At 45.3% G+C, this 14,368-nt stretch overlaps 1 protein-coding gene across 3 annotated transcripts in view; it reads left to right on the top strand.

The window, feature by feature from the left end:
* Positions 1–14,368, top strand: part of PGAP1 (post-GPI attachment to proteins inositol deacylase 1) — a 1,346,394-nt gene that overhangs the window by 725,371 nt on the left and 606,655 nt on the right. For all 3 annotated transcript variants that reach the window (XM_063934105.1, XM_063934104.1, XM_063934106.1), the window contains one exon: positions 4,300–4,349. In XM_063934105.1, coding sequence (XP_063790175.1) covers positions 4,300–4,349 — 50 coding nt within the window. The remainder of the gene's footprint in view (positions 1–4,299; positions 4,350–14,368) is intronic.

The raw sequence follows: 14,368 nt of genomic DNA, 5'->3' as shown, positions 1-14,368 counted from the left end.
CGGCAAGGCGTGTTTCGGATTTGGGTGCCTTGTCATGCAAGTCACCGTATTTGGTGTTTCATGATGACAGAGCGGAACTTCGGACGAATCCCGCTTTCTTACCAAAGGTAGTGTCATCTTTTCACATCAATCAACCAATAGTAGTTCCTGTGTTGACGGCACATTCTGGAACTCTGGATGTGGTGCGCGCATTACGCGTTTATGTATCCCGAACGTCTTCAGTTCGTAAGACGGATACGATGTTTGTTCTCTATGATGCTGCCAAGATGGGTTGGCCAGCGTCTAAACAAACTTTATCCAGATGGATAAAACTGACCATACGTCAGGCTTACCTTCATGCTAGGTTACAACCGCCTACGTCAGTAACCGCTCATTCCACACGTTCTGTGGGAACTTCATGGGCAGCTGGTCGGGGAGCGTCTACGACGCAGCTTTGCCGTGCGGCTACATGGTCTTCAGTGCACACCTTTGTGCGCTTTTACAAGTTTGATACGTTTGCGGCATCAGCATCTAGCTTTGGCCGCCTAGTGTTACAGGTGCCAAACAGCTCTCCCGCCCACGGGGGAAGCTTTGGTACGTCCCAAGAGTACTCCAGTGACCCCTAGTGGATGATAAAGAAAATAGGATTTTGGTACTTACCAGGTAAATCCTTTTCTTTGAATCCATAGGGGGCACTGGACGCCCACCCAGAGCAGTTTTACCTAGTTGTGGTGAGTTCTGAGGATCTTATGGTAACACACTTTCACCGACTGGTTCAAATTACAAGTGCTGGTTAGGGTGTCAACTGTTTAGTTGTCAGTAACGTTATGTGTCAACTTCGTTATTGTCCGTTATGTTTATGTAATACTCCAAACCTCTCTATAGTTCCTGTTCGGCTCAGTAAAAAACACTGAGAGGTACTCGGGGATATGGAGGGGTGGAGTGTTCTAAATTTAAATATTCAGTGCTGTTCCTACGGAAGCCCGTCCATATCCCAAGAGTACTCCAGTGCCCCCTATGGATTCAAAGAAAAGGATTTACCTGGTAAGTACCAAAATCCTATTTTTGCCTATGCCTAGGGCCAGCTCTGCTATTTCGCACTGTCCTTAGATTTATCTGTAGATCATTTGCTGTTTTCCCTAGCTGTCACTGTGGTGTTTCCTTGCTCGGAATTTGTAATTAGTTGTTAGTTAGGGGTGCATTTTCAGATGTGTCCACTTAAAGTACATATTTGCCAGTGATGCATTCACATTGCAGGTTGAATGCCATGGCACAGCATACTGTAGCGGGAGTGTGCGCTAGTTCCTGAAGTATAAGTGAGGAAGTTACCGGAGGAAGTGTTAAATAATTGATCCTGAAACCCATTATGCACAGGGGAATCAGCACAGGTCTAACAGTGGAGGTAGTGGGAAGCTAAGTTCTACCTAGCCATAGCTTTTACTGAGGTAATCAGTGGCGATAGCAGAAGCATGCAACCACTAGCCATAGTATACAATGGGGAGCTGGAGGCTGCAGGAGGCGGCACTATGCTGTGATGCAGCACCAGGATATGCTGCCTCCCACAGCAACATAGTAAGAAGACACATTTGTATGCCATTAGTTGGGTTTAATATATGGAGTTGGGGGTTTTTTGGATCCAGGGACAGTCCGTCCAGCTCTGGTATTTACAGTGGGGCAAAAAAGTATTTGGACAGCCACCGATTGTGCAAGTTGACCCACTTAAAAAGATGAGAAAGGTCTGTAATTTCCATCATAGGTACACTTCAACTGTGAGAGACAGAATCTGACCAAAAAAACAGGAAATCACATTGTATGATTTGTAAACAATTTACTTGTATATTCTTGTGGAAAATAAATATTTAGACACCTACCAAGCAGCAAGATTTCTGGCTCTCACAGACCTGTTACTTATTCTTTAAGAAGCTCATCTATCCTCCACTCGTTACCAGTATTAATGGCACCCGTTTGAACTGGTTATCTGTATAAAAGACACCTGTCCATACCCTCAAACAGTCAGACTGCTATCTCTCCGCCATGGCCAAGACCAGAGAGCTGTCTAAGGACACCAGGGACAAAATTGTAGAGCTGCTCATGGCTGGGATGAGCTACTCTGCAATAGGCAAGCAGCTTGGTGAGAAGAGATCAACTGTTGGCACAATTATTAAAGAATGGAAGAAATAAAAGATCACTGACAAACTCCCTAGACCTGGGGTTCCATGCAAGATCTCACCTCGTGGGGTATCAATGATCTTGAGAATAGTGCGGAATCAGCCCAGAAGTACACAGGGGGACCTTTGTCAATGACCTCAAGAGAGTTGAGACCACAGTCACAAAGGTTACCATTAGTAACACACTACGTCATCATGTATTGAAATCCTGCAGCGCCCGAAAGGTCCCCCTGCTTAAGCCAGCACATGTCCACACCTTTCTAAAGTTTGCCAGTGACCATCTGGATGATCCAGAGGAGGATTGGGAGTATGTAATGTGGTCAGATGAGAGCAAAATTGAACTTTTTTTGTATAAACTCCACTCGCCGTGTTTGGAGGGAGAAGAATGATGAATTGCATCCCAAGAACACCATACCCACTGTGAAGCATAGGGGTGGAAACATCATGCTTTGGGGCTGCTTTTCTGCAAAGGGGACAGGACAACTGATCCGTATTAAGGAGAGGATGAATAGGGCCATGTATCATGAGATTTAGGACAAAACCCTCCTTCCCTCAGTAAGACCATTGAAGATGGGACGTGGCTGGGTCTTCCAGCAAGACAATGACCCCAAACACACCGCCCGGGCAACTACGAGGCATTTCAAGGTCCTGGAGTGGCAATAGAAAATCTGTGGAGGGAGTTGAAAGTCTGTGTTGCCCGGCGACAGCCCCAAAACATGACAGATCTAGAGAAGATATGCATGGAAGAGTGTGCCAAAATACCTGCTACAGTGTGTGCAAACCTGGTCAAGAACTACAGGAAATGTTTTACCTCTGTAATTGCCAACCGAGGTTATATTACAAAGTATTGAGTTAAACTTTTTTTTTTTTCTTACTTTTTTTTTTCTTCTTCAGATTCTGTCTCTCACAGTTGAAGTGTAGCTATGATGGAAATTACAGACCTCTTTCATCTTTTTAAGTTTGTCAACTTGCACAATCGGTGGCTGTCCAAATACTTTTTTGCCCCACTGTAATTCAGTGCATTCACACAAAAAGGGGGCACGGTCATGGTCCAAAGAGGCATGCCACAAGTTATGGGTGTCTGGAATCGCAACACACTCCTCTCTCTATGATGAGTGGCCGAGCAGAATGCTGGGACGGGGAGCTGCTTTGCAGCCCAACAGAGTGCCGGGAGGCTTAGCAACTAGCCTAGTCTCTTATGTGGCCGGACTGGCCCATCGGCCCTTTTGGGATTTGCGAGAAGTCACTGTTTGGATTTATAGATAGGTTGTAACTTAGTATTAGGCACTATGCTTTTTTTTGTTTGTTTGTTTGTTTGTTTTTTGCCATTGTGGGGGTTGAGATTTATTGATCATTTTAATGCTGATGTCATGTTTTCCTTGACAGTATGATTCATACATTTCCCTGTCTCGCTGTGGTTTGGGCTTGAATGACACATCCTTACAATAAGTGACTGGCCTTGGTGTTTTTGTCCCTGTATCTCTTTGTTACTTGACTGTATGTTTATTATGTTTATAGCTGTTTATTTTTTTCCACAATACTGGTATAATGTTGCTGGTTGCTATTTCTCTTCTGACTTATCCCTACATATGTTGTGTACATGGATTTATTTTGCTGATTTACACCAAATTATTGCCTGTTTCCTCTTAAGGCCAGTACTCACTGGCCGATGCGGGAGAGATGTGTGCTGAGTGAACCACTCAGCACACATCTCTCCCACCGCTCAGCACAGTGGGTGAAATGAGCGACCCGCTAGATTGGCCGGCACGGCAGGCCAATCTAGCACCAGCGATAGTGATGCGCGGGGCTGCGCATCGCTATCGCTGTAGGGGGTACACACGGAGCGATCAGTCTTAAAATCTAAGCAATCTGGTCAGATTGCTTAGATTTTAAGCAGCGATCACGCTGTGAGTACCCCCCTTTACTATCCTTAAACCATTTATTTTCGGTTTGGAATACTGTATTGTGCATACACTACATATATCTTGTTTGTTTATATTCTGACTTTATGTTTATGTCTAACCTGTATTTTACTCCATATTCTGTCTTGTTTCTTAAAAATCAATAAAAACACTCCATTTAAACATTTATTAAGTTAACTGCTGTTTCTTTTTTTATTTATTTATTTATTAATTTATTTATCTATCAATAGTACACTCACAGTTGGATCTTTGGCTGTGCTGATAAAGTTTCTGCTAAATGGTAAGCTATTTATTGTTTATATTGTTATGAATCAGATTACAGTGATAATTATGTTAGAAATCTCATATTTCATGCATACAACTGAATGTGTATTATTAAATGGACCCAGATACTGTACAGTAGTAAGGGTAACTTGTTAGGATCGAGGTATGTAGGAAAAGGAATAGATGTACAGTAGGTGCTGTAAATGTAAAGCTCCAAGTTTTATTTAATGATTTTAGATTTCACTGACTGTGATGAGATGTATAGGGTGTGATATGCTTTACCGGCGTTTAGGATGCCGGCAGTCAGCAGACCAACTGCAGCATCCCGATGGAGAGAATCCCGACAAGGTGGTAGGTAAGTATATTACCCTTTACCCAATAAACCCTTAACCCTCCCTTCCTAAAGCCTGAACCTAATTATCCCCCATGCAGCCTAACACGAACCATCTCCAGTGGTGCGTATCCCTAACCCCCTCTCCGCAATCTAAACCTAACCATCCCTTTCCCACAGCCTAACCATAACCATCCCTGGGTGTGAGTAACCCTAACAACCCCCTACGTGGGCTAACACTATGGTGGGTCGAATTGGCGTTTCTATAATGGGTGCAATGTGTGCGGTGCACAGGGTTCCCTGGGTCTAGGGGGACCCACACTGCACTCATTGTAATACTTACCTTTCCGGTGTCCAGCGTCTGGTGCTGCGGTCGCGGCGGAAATTGTCACCAAAATGGCTGACACACATGTGCAGTAGCCTATTGGTTTCTGAATCATGGCGGGCACCATGTTTCCGGAGACCTGCCCACGCATAGTAGCCAATTAGTCTCTGGATCATGGCGGGTGCCATGTTTCCGGAGACCTGCACATGCACAGTAGACTTCGGCACAATGCTTGAGTCTACAGCGATGTACAGAGGAGGCCCACCCGGAGGTGCATGTGGCCCCCCTCCTCTGTTGAAATGTCCTTGGTGGGGCACATACTTAAGAACGGGATTCCAGCGTTGGCATTTCTGCTGATATTGGAGTTCTGCCGTCGGCATCCTGGCTGTATCCCAATGTATAATATGCCACACTGCAGTGTCTCCATTTTGTAGTTTACCACACACATATGCCCCAGTAGATAACAGGCCATACATCTGTGCACTACATTCATATGACACACTATAGTGCCCAATTGATATGCCATTCAGTAAAGCCCCTGATTTATAATACATCATGCCTGTAAGCCAAATTCACATACCGCACAGTAATGCTCAAATTGATAATATGACACATGTCTGGGGACAGTTGTGTCACATTTCTGGGCGAACAACAGGTTGGTTTACCCCACTAATCCCAATTACACCTGTACCAACTACCAAATTGACATCTCTATTAGAGATGAGCGGGTTCGGTTCCTCGGAATCCGAACCCGCCCGAACTTCAGCTTTTTTTACACGGATCCGAGCGACTCGGATCTTCCCGCCTTGCTCGGTTAACCCGAGCGCGCCCGAACGTCATCATGACGCTGTCGGATTCTCGCGAGGCTCGGATTCTATCGCGAGACTCGGATTCTATATAAGGAGCCGCGCGTCGCCGCCATTTTCACACGTGCATTGAGATTGATAGGGAGAGGACGTGGCTGGCGTCCTCTCCATTTAGATTAGAAGAGAGAGAGTGAGATTGAGACAGAGACACTTGATTTACTGGAGCTTAGGAGTACTAGAGAGTGCAGAGTTTACTAGTGACTGACCACTGACCAGTGACCACCAGTGCAGTTTTATTTAATATAATCCGTTCTCTGCCTGAAAAAAACGATACACAGTGACTCAGTCACATACCATATCTGTGCTCAGCCCAGTGTGCTGCATCATCTATGTATAATATCTGACTGTGCTCACACAGCTTAATTGTGGGGGAGACTGGGGAGCAGTTATAGGTTATAGCAGGAGCCAGGAGTACATACATATTATTAAAATTAAACAGTGCACACTTTTGCTGCAGGAGTGCCACTGCCAGTGTGACTGACCAGTGACCTGACCACACTGACCACCAGTATAATATACTATATTGTGATTGCCTGAAAAAGTTAAACACTCGTCGTGTGACTTGTGTGGTGTTTTTTTATTCTATAAAAAACTCATTCTGCTGACAGACAGTGTCCAGCAGGTCCGTCATTATATAATATATACCTGTCCGGCTGTAGTAGTGATATATATATATTTTTTATATCATTATTTATCATCCAGTCGCAGCAGACACAGTACGGTAGTTCACGGCTGTAGCTACCTCTGTGTCGGCACTCGGCAGTCCATCCATAATTGTATACCACCTACCCGTGGTTTTTTTTTCTTTCTTCTTTATACATACTACATCTCATTATCATCCAGTCTATATTAGCAGCAGACACAGTACAGTACGGTAGTCCACGGCTGTAGCTACCTCTGTGTCGGCAGTCCATCCATAATTGTATACCACCTACCCGTGGTTTTTTTTTTCTTCTTTATACATACTACATCTCATTATCATCCAGTCTATATTAGCAGCAGACACAGTACAGTACGGTAGTCCACGGCTGTAGCTACCTCTGTGTCGGCACTCGGCAGTCCATCCATAATTGTATACCACCTACCCGTGGTTTTTTTTTCTTTCTTCTTTATACATACTACATCTCATTATCAACCAGTCTATATTAGCAGCAGACACAGTACAGTACGGTAGTCCACGGCTGTAGCTACCTCTGTGTCGGCACTCGGCAGTCCGTCCATAATTGTATACCGCCTACCCGTGGGTTTTTTTTCTTTCTTCTTTATACATACTACATCTCATTATCATCCAGTCTATATTAGCAGCAGACACAGTACAGTACGGTAGTCCACGGCTGTAGCTACCTCTGTGTCGGCACTCGGCAGTCCGTCCATAATTGTATACCACCTACCCGTGGTTTTTTTTTTCTTTCTTCTTTATACATACTACATCTCATTATCAACCAGTCTATATTAGCAGCAGACACAGTACAGTACGGTAGTCCACGGCTGTAGCTACCTCTGTGTCGGCACTCGGCAGTCCGTCCATAATTGTATACCACCTACCCGTGGTTTTTTTTTCTTTCTTCTTTATACATACTACATCTCATTATCATCCAGTCTATATTAGCAGCAGACACAGTACAGTACGGTAGTCCACGGCTGTAGCTACCTCTGTGTCGGCACTCGGCAGTCCATCCATAATTGTATACCACCTACCCGTGGTTTTTTTTCCTTTCTTCTTTATACATACTACATCTCATTATCAACCAGTCTATATTAGCAGCAGACACAGTACAGTACGGTAGTCCACGGCTGTAGCTACCTCTGTGTCGGCACTCGGCAGTCCATCCATAATTGTATACTAGTATCCATCCATCTCCATTGTTTACCTGAGGTGCCTTTTAGTTGTGCCTATTAAAATATGGAGAACAAAAATGTTGAGGTTCCAAAATTAGGGAAAGATCAAGATCCACTTCCACCTCGTGCTGAAGCTGCTGCCACTAGTCATGGCCGAGACGATGAAATGCCAGCAACGTCGTCTGCCAAGGCCGATGCCCAATGTCATAGTACAGAGCATGTCAAATCCAAAACACCAAATATCAGTAAAAAAAGGACTCCAAAACCTAAAATAAAATTGTCGGAGGAGAAGCGTAAACTTGCCAATATGCCATTTACCACACGGAGTGGCAAGGAACGGCTGAGGCCCTGGCCTATGTTCATGGCTAGTGGTTCAGCTTCACATGAGGATGGAAGCACTCAGCCTCTCGCTAGAAAACTGAAAAGACTCAAGCTGGCAAAAGCACCGCAAAGAACTGTGCGTTCTTCGAAATCCCAAATCCACAAGGAGAGTCCAATTGTGTCGGTTGCGATGCCTGACCTTCCCAACACTGGACGTGAAGAGCATGCGCCTTCCACCATTTGCACGCCCCCTGCAAGTGCTGGAAGGAGCACCCGCAGTCCAGTTCCTGATAGTCAGATTGAAGATGTCAGTGTTGAAGTACACCAGGATGAGGAGGATATGGGTGTTGCTGGCGCTGGGGAGGAAATTGACAAGGAGGATTCTGATGGTGAGGTGGTTTGTTTAAGTCAGGCACCCGGGGAGACACCTGTTGTCCGTGGGAGGAATATGGCCATTGACATGCCTGGTGAAAATACCAAAAAAATCAGCTCTTCGGTGTGGAAGTATTTCACCAGAAATGCGGACAACATTTGTCAAGCCGTGTGTTCCCTTTGTCAAGCTGTAATAAGTAGGGGTAAGGACGTTAACCACCTCGGAACATCCTCCCTTATACGTCACCTGCAGCGCATTCATAATAAGTCAGTGACAAGTTCAAAAACTTTGGCCGACAGCGGAAGCAGTCCACTGACCAGTAAATCCCTTCCTCATGTAACCAAGCTCACGCAAACCACCCCACCAACTCCCTCAGTGTCAATTTCCTCCTTCCCCAGGAATGCCAATAGTCCTGCAGGCCATGTCACTGGCAATTCTGACGAGTCCTCTCCTGCCTGGGATTCCTCCGATGCATCCTTGCGTGTAACGCCTACTGCTGCTGGCGCTGCTGTTGTTGCTGCTGGGAGTCGATGGTCATCCCAGAGGGGAAGTCGTAAGCCCACTTGTACTACTTCCAGTAAGCAATTGACTGTCCAACAGTCCTTTGCGAGGAAGATGAAATATCACAGCAGTCATCCTGCTGCAAAGCGGATAACTGAGGCCTTGACAACTATGTTGGTGTTAGACGTGCGTCCGGTATCCGCCGTTAGTTCACAGGGAACTAGACAATTTATTGAGGCAGTGTGCCCCCGTTACCAAATACCATCTAGGTTCCACTTCTCTAGGCAGGCGATACCGAGAATGTACACGGACGTCAGAAAAAGACTCACCAGTGTCCTAAAAAATGCAGTTGTACCCAATGTCCACTTAACCACGGACATGTGGACAAGTGGAGCAGGGCAGGGTCAGGACTATATGACTGTGACAGCCCACTGGGTAGATGTATGGACTCCCGCCGCAAGAACAGCAGCGGCGGCACCAGTAGCAGCATCTCGCAAACGCCAACTCTTTCCTAGGCAGGCTACGCTTTGTATCACCGCTTTCCAGAATACGCACACAGCTGAAAACCTCTTACGGCAACTGAGGAAGATCATCGCGGAATGGCTTACCCCAATTGGACTCTCCTGTGGATTTGTGGCATCGGACAACGCCAGCAATATTGTGTGTGCATTAAATATGGGCAAATTCCAGCACGTCCCATGTTTTGCACATACCTTGAATTTGGTGGTGCAGAATTTTTTTAAAAATGACAGGGGCGTGCAAGAGATGCTGTCGGTGGCCAGAAGAATTGCGGGACACTTTCGGCGTACAGGCACCACGTACAGAAGACTGGAGCACCACCAAAAACTACTGAATCTGCCCTGCCATCATCTGAAGCAAGAAGTGGTAACGAGGTGGAATTCAACCCTCTATATGCTTCAGAGGTTGGAGGAGCAGCAAAAGGCCATTCAAGCCTATACAATTGAGCACGATATAGGAGGTGGAATGCACCTGTCTCAAGTGCAGTGGAGAATGATTTCAACGTTGTGCAAGGTTCTGATGCCCTTTGAACTTGCCACACGTGAAGTCAGTTCAGACACTGCCAGCCTGAGTCAGGTCATTCCCCTCATCAGGCTTTTGCAGAAGAAGCTGGAGACATTGAAGGAGGAGCTAACACGGAGCGATTCCGCTAGGCATGTGGGACTTGTGGATGGAGCCCTTAATTCGCTTAACAAGGATTCACGGGTGGTCAATCTGTTGAAATCAGAGCACTACATTTTGGCCACCGTGCTCGATCCTAGATTTAAAACCTACCTTGGATCTCTCTTTCCGGCAGACACAAGTCTGCTGGGGTTGAAAGACCTGCTGGTGAGAAAATTGTCAAGTCAAGCGGAACGCGACCTGTCAACATCTCCTCCTTCACATTCTCCCGCAACTGGGGGTGCGAGGAAAAGGCTCAGAATTCCGAGCCCACCCGCTGGCGGTGATGCAGGGCAGTCTGGAGCGACTGCTGATGCTGACATCTGGTCCGGACTGAAGGACCTGCCAACGATTACGGACATGTCGTCTACTGTCACTGCATATGATTCTCTCAACATTGAAAGAATGGTGGAGGATTATATGAGTGACCGCATCCAAGTAGGCACGTCACACAGTCCGTACTTATACTGGCAGGAAAAAGAGGCAATTTGGAGGCCCTTGCACAAACTGGCTTTATTCTACCTAAGTTGCCCTCCCACAAGTGTGTACTCCGAAAGAGTGTTTAGTGCCGCCGCTCACCTTGTCAGCAATCGGCGTACGAGGTTACATCCAGAAAATGTGGAGAAGATGATGTTCATTAAAATGAATTATAATCAATTCCTCCGCGGAGACATTGACCAGCAGCAATTGCCTCCACAAAGTACACAGGGAGCTGAGATGGTGGATTCCAGTGGGGACGAATTGATAATCTGTGAGGAGGGGGATGTACACGGTGATATATCGGAGGATGATGATGAGGTGGACATCTTGCCTCTGTAGAGCCAGTTTGTGCAAGGAGAGATTAATTGCTTCTTTTTTGGGGGGGGTCCAAACCAACCCGTCATATCAGTCACAGTCGTGTGGCAGACCCTGTCACTGAAATGATGGGTTGGTTAAAGTGTGCATGTCCTGTTTTGTTTATACAACATAAGGGTGGGTGGGAGTGCCCAAGGACAATTCCATCTTGCACCTCTTTTTTCTTTTATTTTTCTTTGCGTCATGTGCTGTTTGGGGAGGGTTTTTTGGAAGGGACATCCTGCGTGACACTGCAGTGCCACTCCTAGATGGGCCCGGTGTTTGTGTCGGCCACTAGGGTCGCTTATCTTACTCACACAGTCAGCTACCTCATTGCGCCTCTTTTTTTCTTTGCGTCATGTGCTGTTTGGGGAGGGTTTTTTGGAAGGGACATCCTGCGTGACACTGCAGTGCCACTCCTAGATGGGCCCGGTGTTTGTGTCGGCCACTAGGGTCGCTTATCTTACTCACACAGTCAGCTACCTCATTGCGCCTCTTTTTTTTCTTTGCGTCATGTGCTGTTTGGGGAGGGTTTTTTGGAAGGGACATCCTGCGTGACACTGCAGTGCCACTCCTAGATGGGCCCGGTGTTTGTGTCGGCCACTAGGGTCGCTTATCTTACTCACACAGTCAGCTACCTCATTGCGCCTCTTTTTTTCTTTGCGTCATGTGCTGTTTGGGGAGGGTTTTTTGGAAGGGACATCCTGCGTGACACTGCAGTGCCACTCCTAGATGGGCCCGGTGTTTGTGTCGGCCACTAGGGTCGCTTATCTTACTCACACAGTCAGCTACCTCATTGCGCCTCTTTTTTTCTTTGCGTCATGTGCTGTTTGGGGAGGGTTTTTTGGAAGGGACATCCTGCGTGACACTGCAGTGCCACTCCTAGATGGGCCCGGTGTTTGTGTCGGCCACTAGGGTCGCTTATCTTACTCACACAGCTACCTCATTGCGCCTCTTTTTTTCTTTGCGTCATGTGCTGTTTGGGGAGGGTTTTTTGGAAGGGACATCCTGCGTGACACTGCAGTGCCACTCCTAGATGGGCCCGGTGTTTGTGTCAGCCACTAGGGTCGCTTATCTTACTCACACAGCGACCTCGGTGCAAATTTTAGGACTAAAAATAATATTGTGAGGTGTGAGGTATTCAGAATAGACTGAAAATGAGTGGAAATTATGGTTTTTGAGGTTAATAATACTTTGGGATCAAAATGACCCCAAATTCTATGATTTAAGCTGTTTTTTAGGGTTTTTTGAAAAAAACACCCGAATCCAAAACACACCCGAATCCGACAAAAAAAATTCGGTGAGGTTTTGCCAAAACGCGGTCGAACCCAAAACACGGCCGCGGAACCGAACCCAAAACCAAAACACAAAACCCGAAAAATTTCCGGCGCTCATCTCTAATCTCTATAAAGTGCAGTCCTTACTACTCATATTTTATAGATACATTTTGACATTGCATCTAGGGAGGAGGTGCCTTTATAGTACTGTAATTTGTTGTTGCTTCATGTATGGGCTGTGGACTGGGATGGTAATGGTGACCTATGCTAGTCAGTGTCTATGGTAATTTTTATTAGACAGTGCTATATCCTTATAATCCTCCTCACTGCGATGCATGTGTAGTGTGCACACCAGCTTGTCACTATTGGGTGTATCCAGATCTACTGAAGATGTGGGACTAGGTGGATGACTTTTGTCATATGTTGTGGTGCTCAAATATGTCTGCATAGTAAGCTTATATATAAAGAAAAATGAGTTTAAGGCTGTATATCCTGAATGAGTGACATGTACAAATGGATTGCTCTTAACCTTTTGCTGGACTACTTACTGCACTTTAAATCACAATTTACAAGCCTTTGTCATACATAGTAACATAGGTAATGAGGTTGAAAAGAGTCAAAATGCCCATCGGGTTCAGCCTGTATTCTGTATTAATTGTGCACATTATAATGCACCAGCTGAAGTAATGGTTTCGTACCAATTGACAACTATATTTCATGCCACTCCCAGATATCATACCCTCCAACTGTACTTTTTTGGCAGGTACAGTACCTTTTTTTAATTATCTGTACCAATTTTTGGCTCTCCAAACTTCCATTGAAAGTATAAGATAATGGGTGTGACCACGCCCCATTTACCCATGGCGATGCCCCTTTCCTAATTTGTAAAAAAATTTATGTGTAAAATGTTGGAGGGTATGAGATACTTATTGTCAATATATTAAATGTTATAGCCTTTGATACTTTTTTTCAGCTAGAAAACTGTCCAATACGTATTTAAATGCATTTACAGAGTCTGCCATTATTACCTTCTGCGGCAGGGAGTTCCAAATCCTTATTGCTCTTAGGGTGAAGAACCCTTTCCTTTGTTTTCTACATAATTTTCTCTCCACAAGCCTCAGTGAGTGCCCATGTGTCCTATACAGAGTTCTATTAGTAAACAAACCCCCTGCTAACTCTTTATAGTGACCCTTTACATATTTGAAGGTATTAATAATGTATCCTCTAAGTCGCCTCTATTCTAGTGTATACATATTTAACCTAGTAAGCCTTTCCTCGTACTCCAGTGTCTCTAACCCTTTAATTAGTTTAGAAAAACGAATTGTAGCAGGGATCAGTTTATTAGGGTGCACTCCATCCCATTCACGAATATATGTCTGTAATATTTAATGATTTCATGAATTTGTTACTGAGTATGTATTCTCAAACATAAATGACCAATATCCACGTGGAGTATTTCCCTTACTTTTATTCCACATATGATATTATTACGGCCTGAATATTCGACCATACAGAAGCAAAATATTTAAAAACAATATAGAGAGAGAAAAACGTGAAGAAAAGAAAATCTTTATTAGACAGATTTCTGTCTTGTGTACAAATAAAATATTATTAAAACCAAATCGTGTGCCGCCTGTTGTTTCTTATATATTCAATATACTCTTATGGTGAGTGCAAATGTTTAAAGCTCCAATTGTTTACATGTATATCTCCTATAAGTAGTAATGCATTGTTATCCTTACCATAGATTTCTGTATACAATACATAACTGCACCTATACCCGAATGGTATACCGCATAATGTATGCAATATAATCTGTCTTGATTTCAACAAATTATCTAAAGAGAAAAGGAGGAGGAAACATGAGGTTTAATGTTTCAATCACAGCCTTGGTGTTTATAATGTGTCTCTTCACTTTATTGTGCTGGCAACAATTATTTTCAATATAGTTGTCACACATCACAGGCAGCGGCGGCCGCGCTTGTCCCTGCGTGTGACTTGGACTGCCCGGCGCCTCTCTCCCCCCGGCGGTCCCCGGGTCCCGGCGTCGGGTCGGTGCGTTCCTCCGGCGGCTTACCGTGCATCTCCGTGCCTCCAAGCATCTCCGTGCCTCCAAGGACCTCCGTGCTTCCAAGCGCTCATGCGCCCCCACGCACCTCTGTGCCTCAATACCTGTACCTCCAGCACCT

This window comes from Pseudophryne corroboree, chromosome 7 (genome assembly GCF_028390025.1).
Source record: "Pseudophryne corroboree isolate aPseCor3 chromosome 7, aPseCor3.hap2, whole genome shotgun sequence".
Taxonomy (NCBI): domain Eukaryota; kingdom Metazoa; phylum Chordata; class Amphibia; order Anura; family Myobatrachidae; genus Pseudophryne; species Pseudophryne corroboree.
This window is presented reverse-complemented; position numbering and strand designations above follow the sequence as displayed.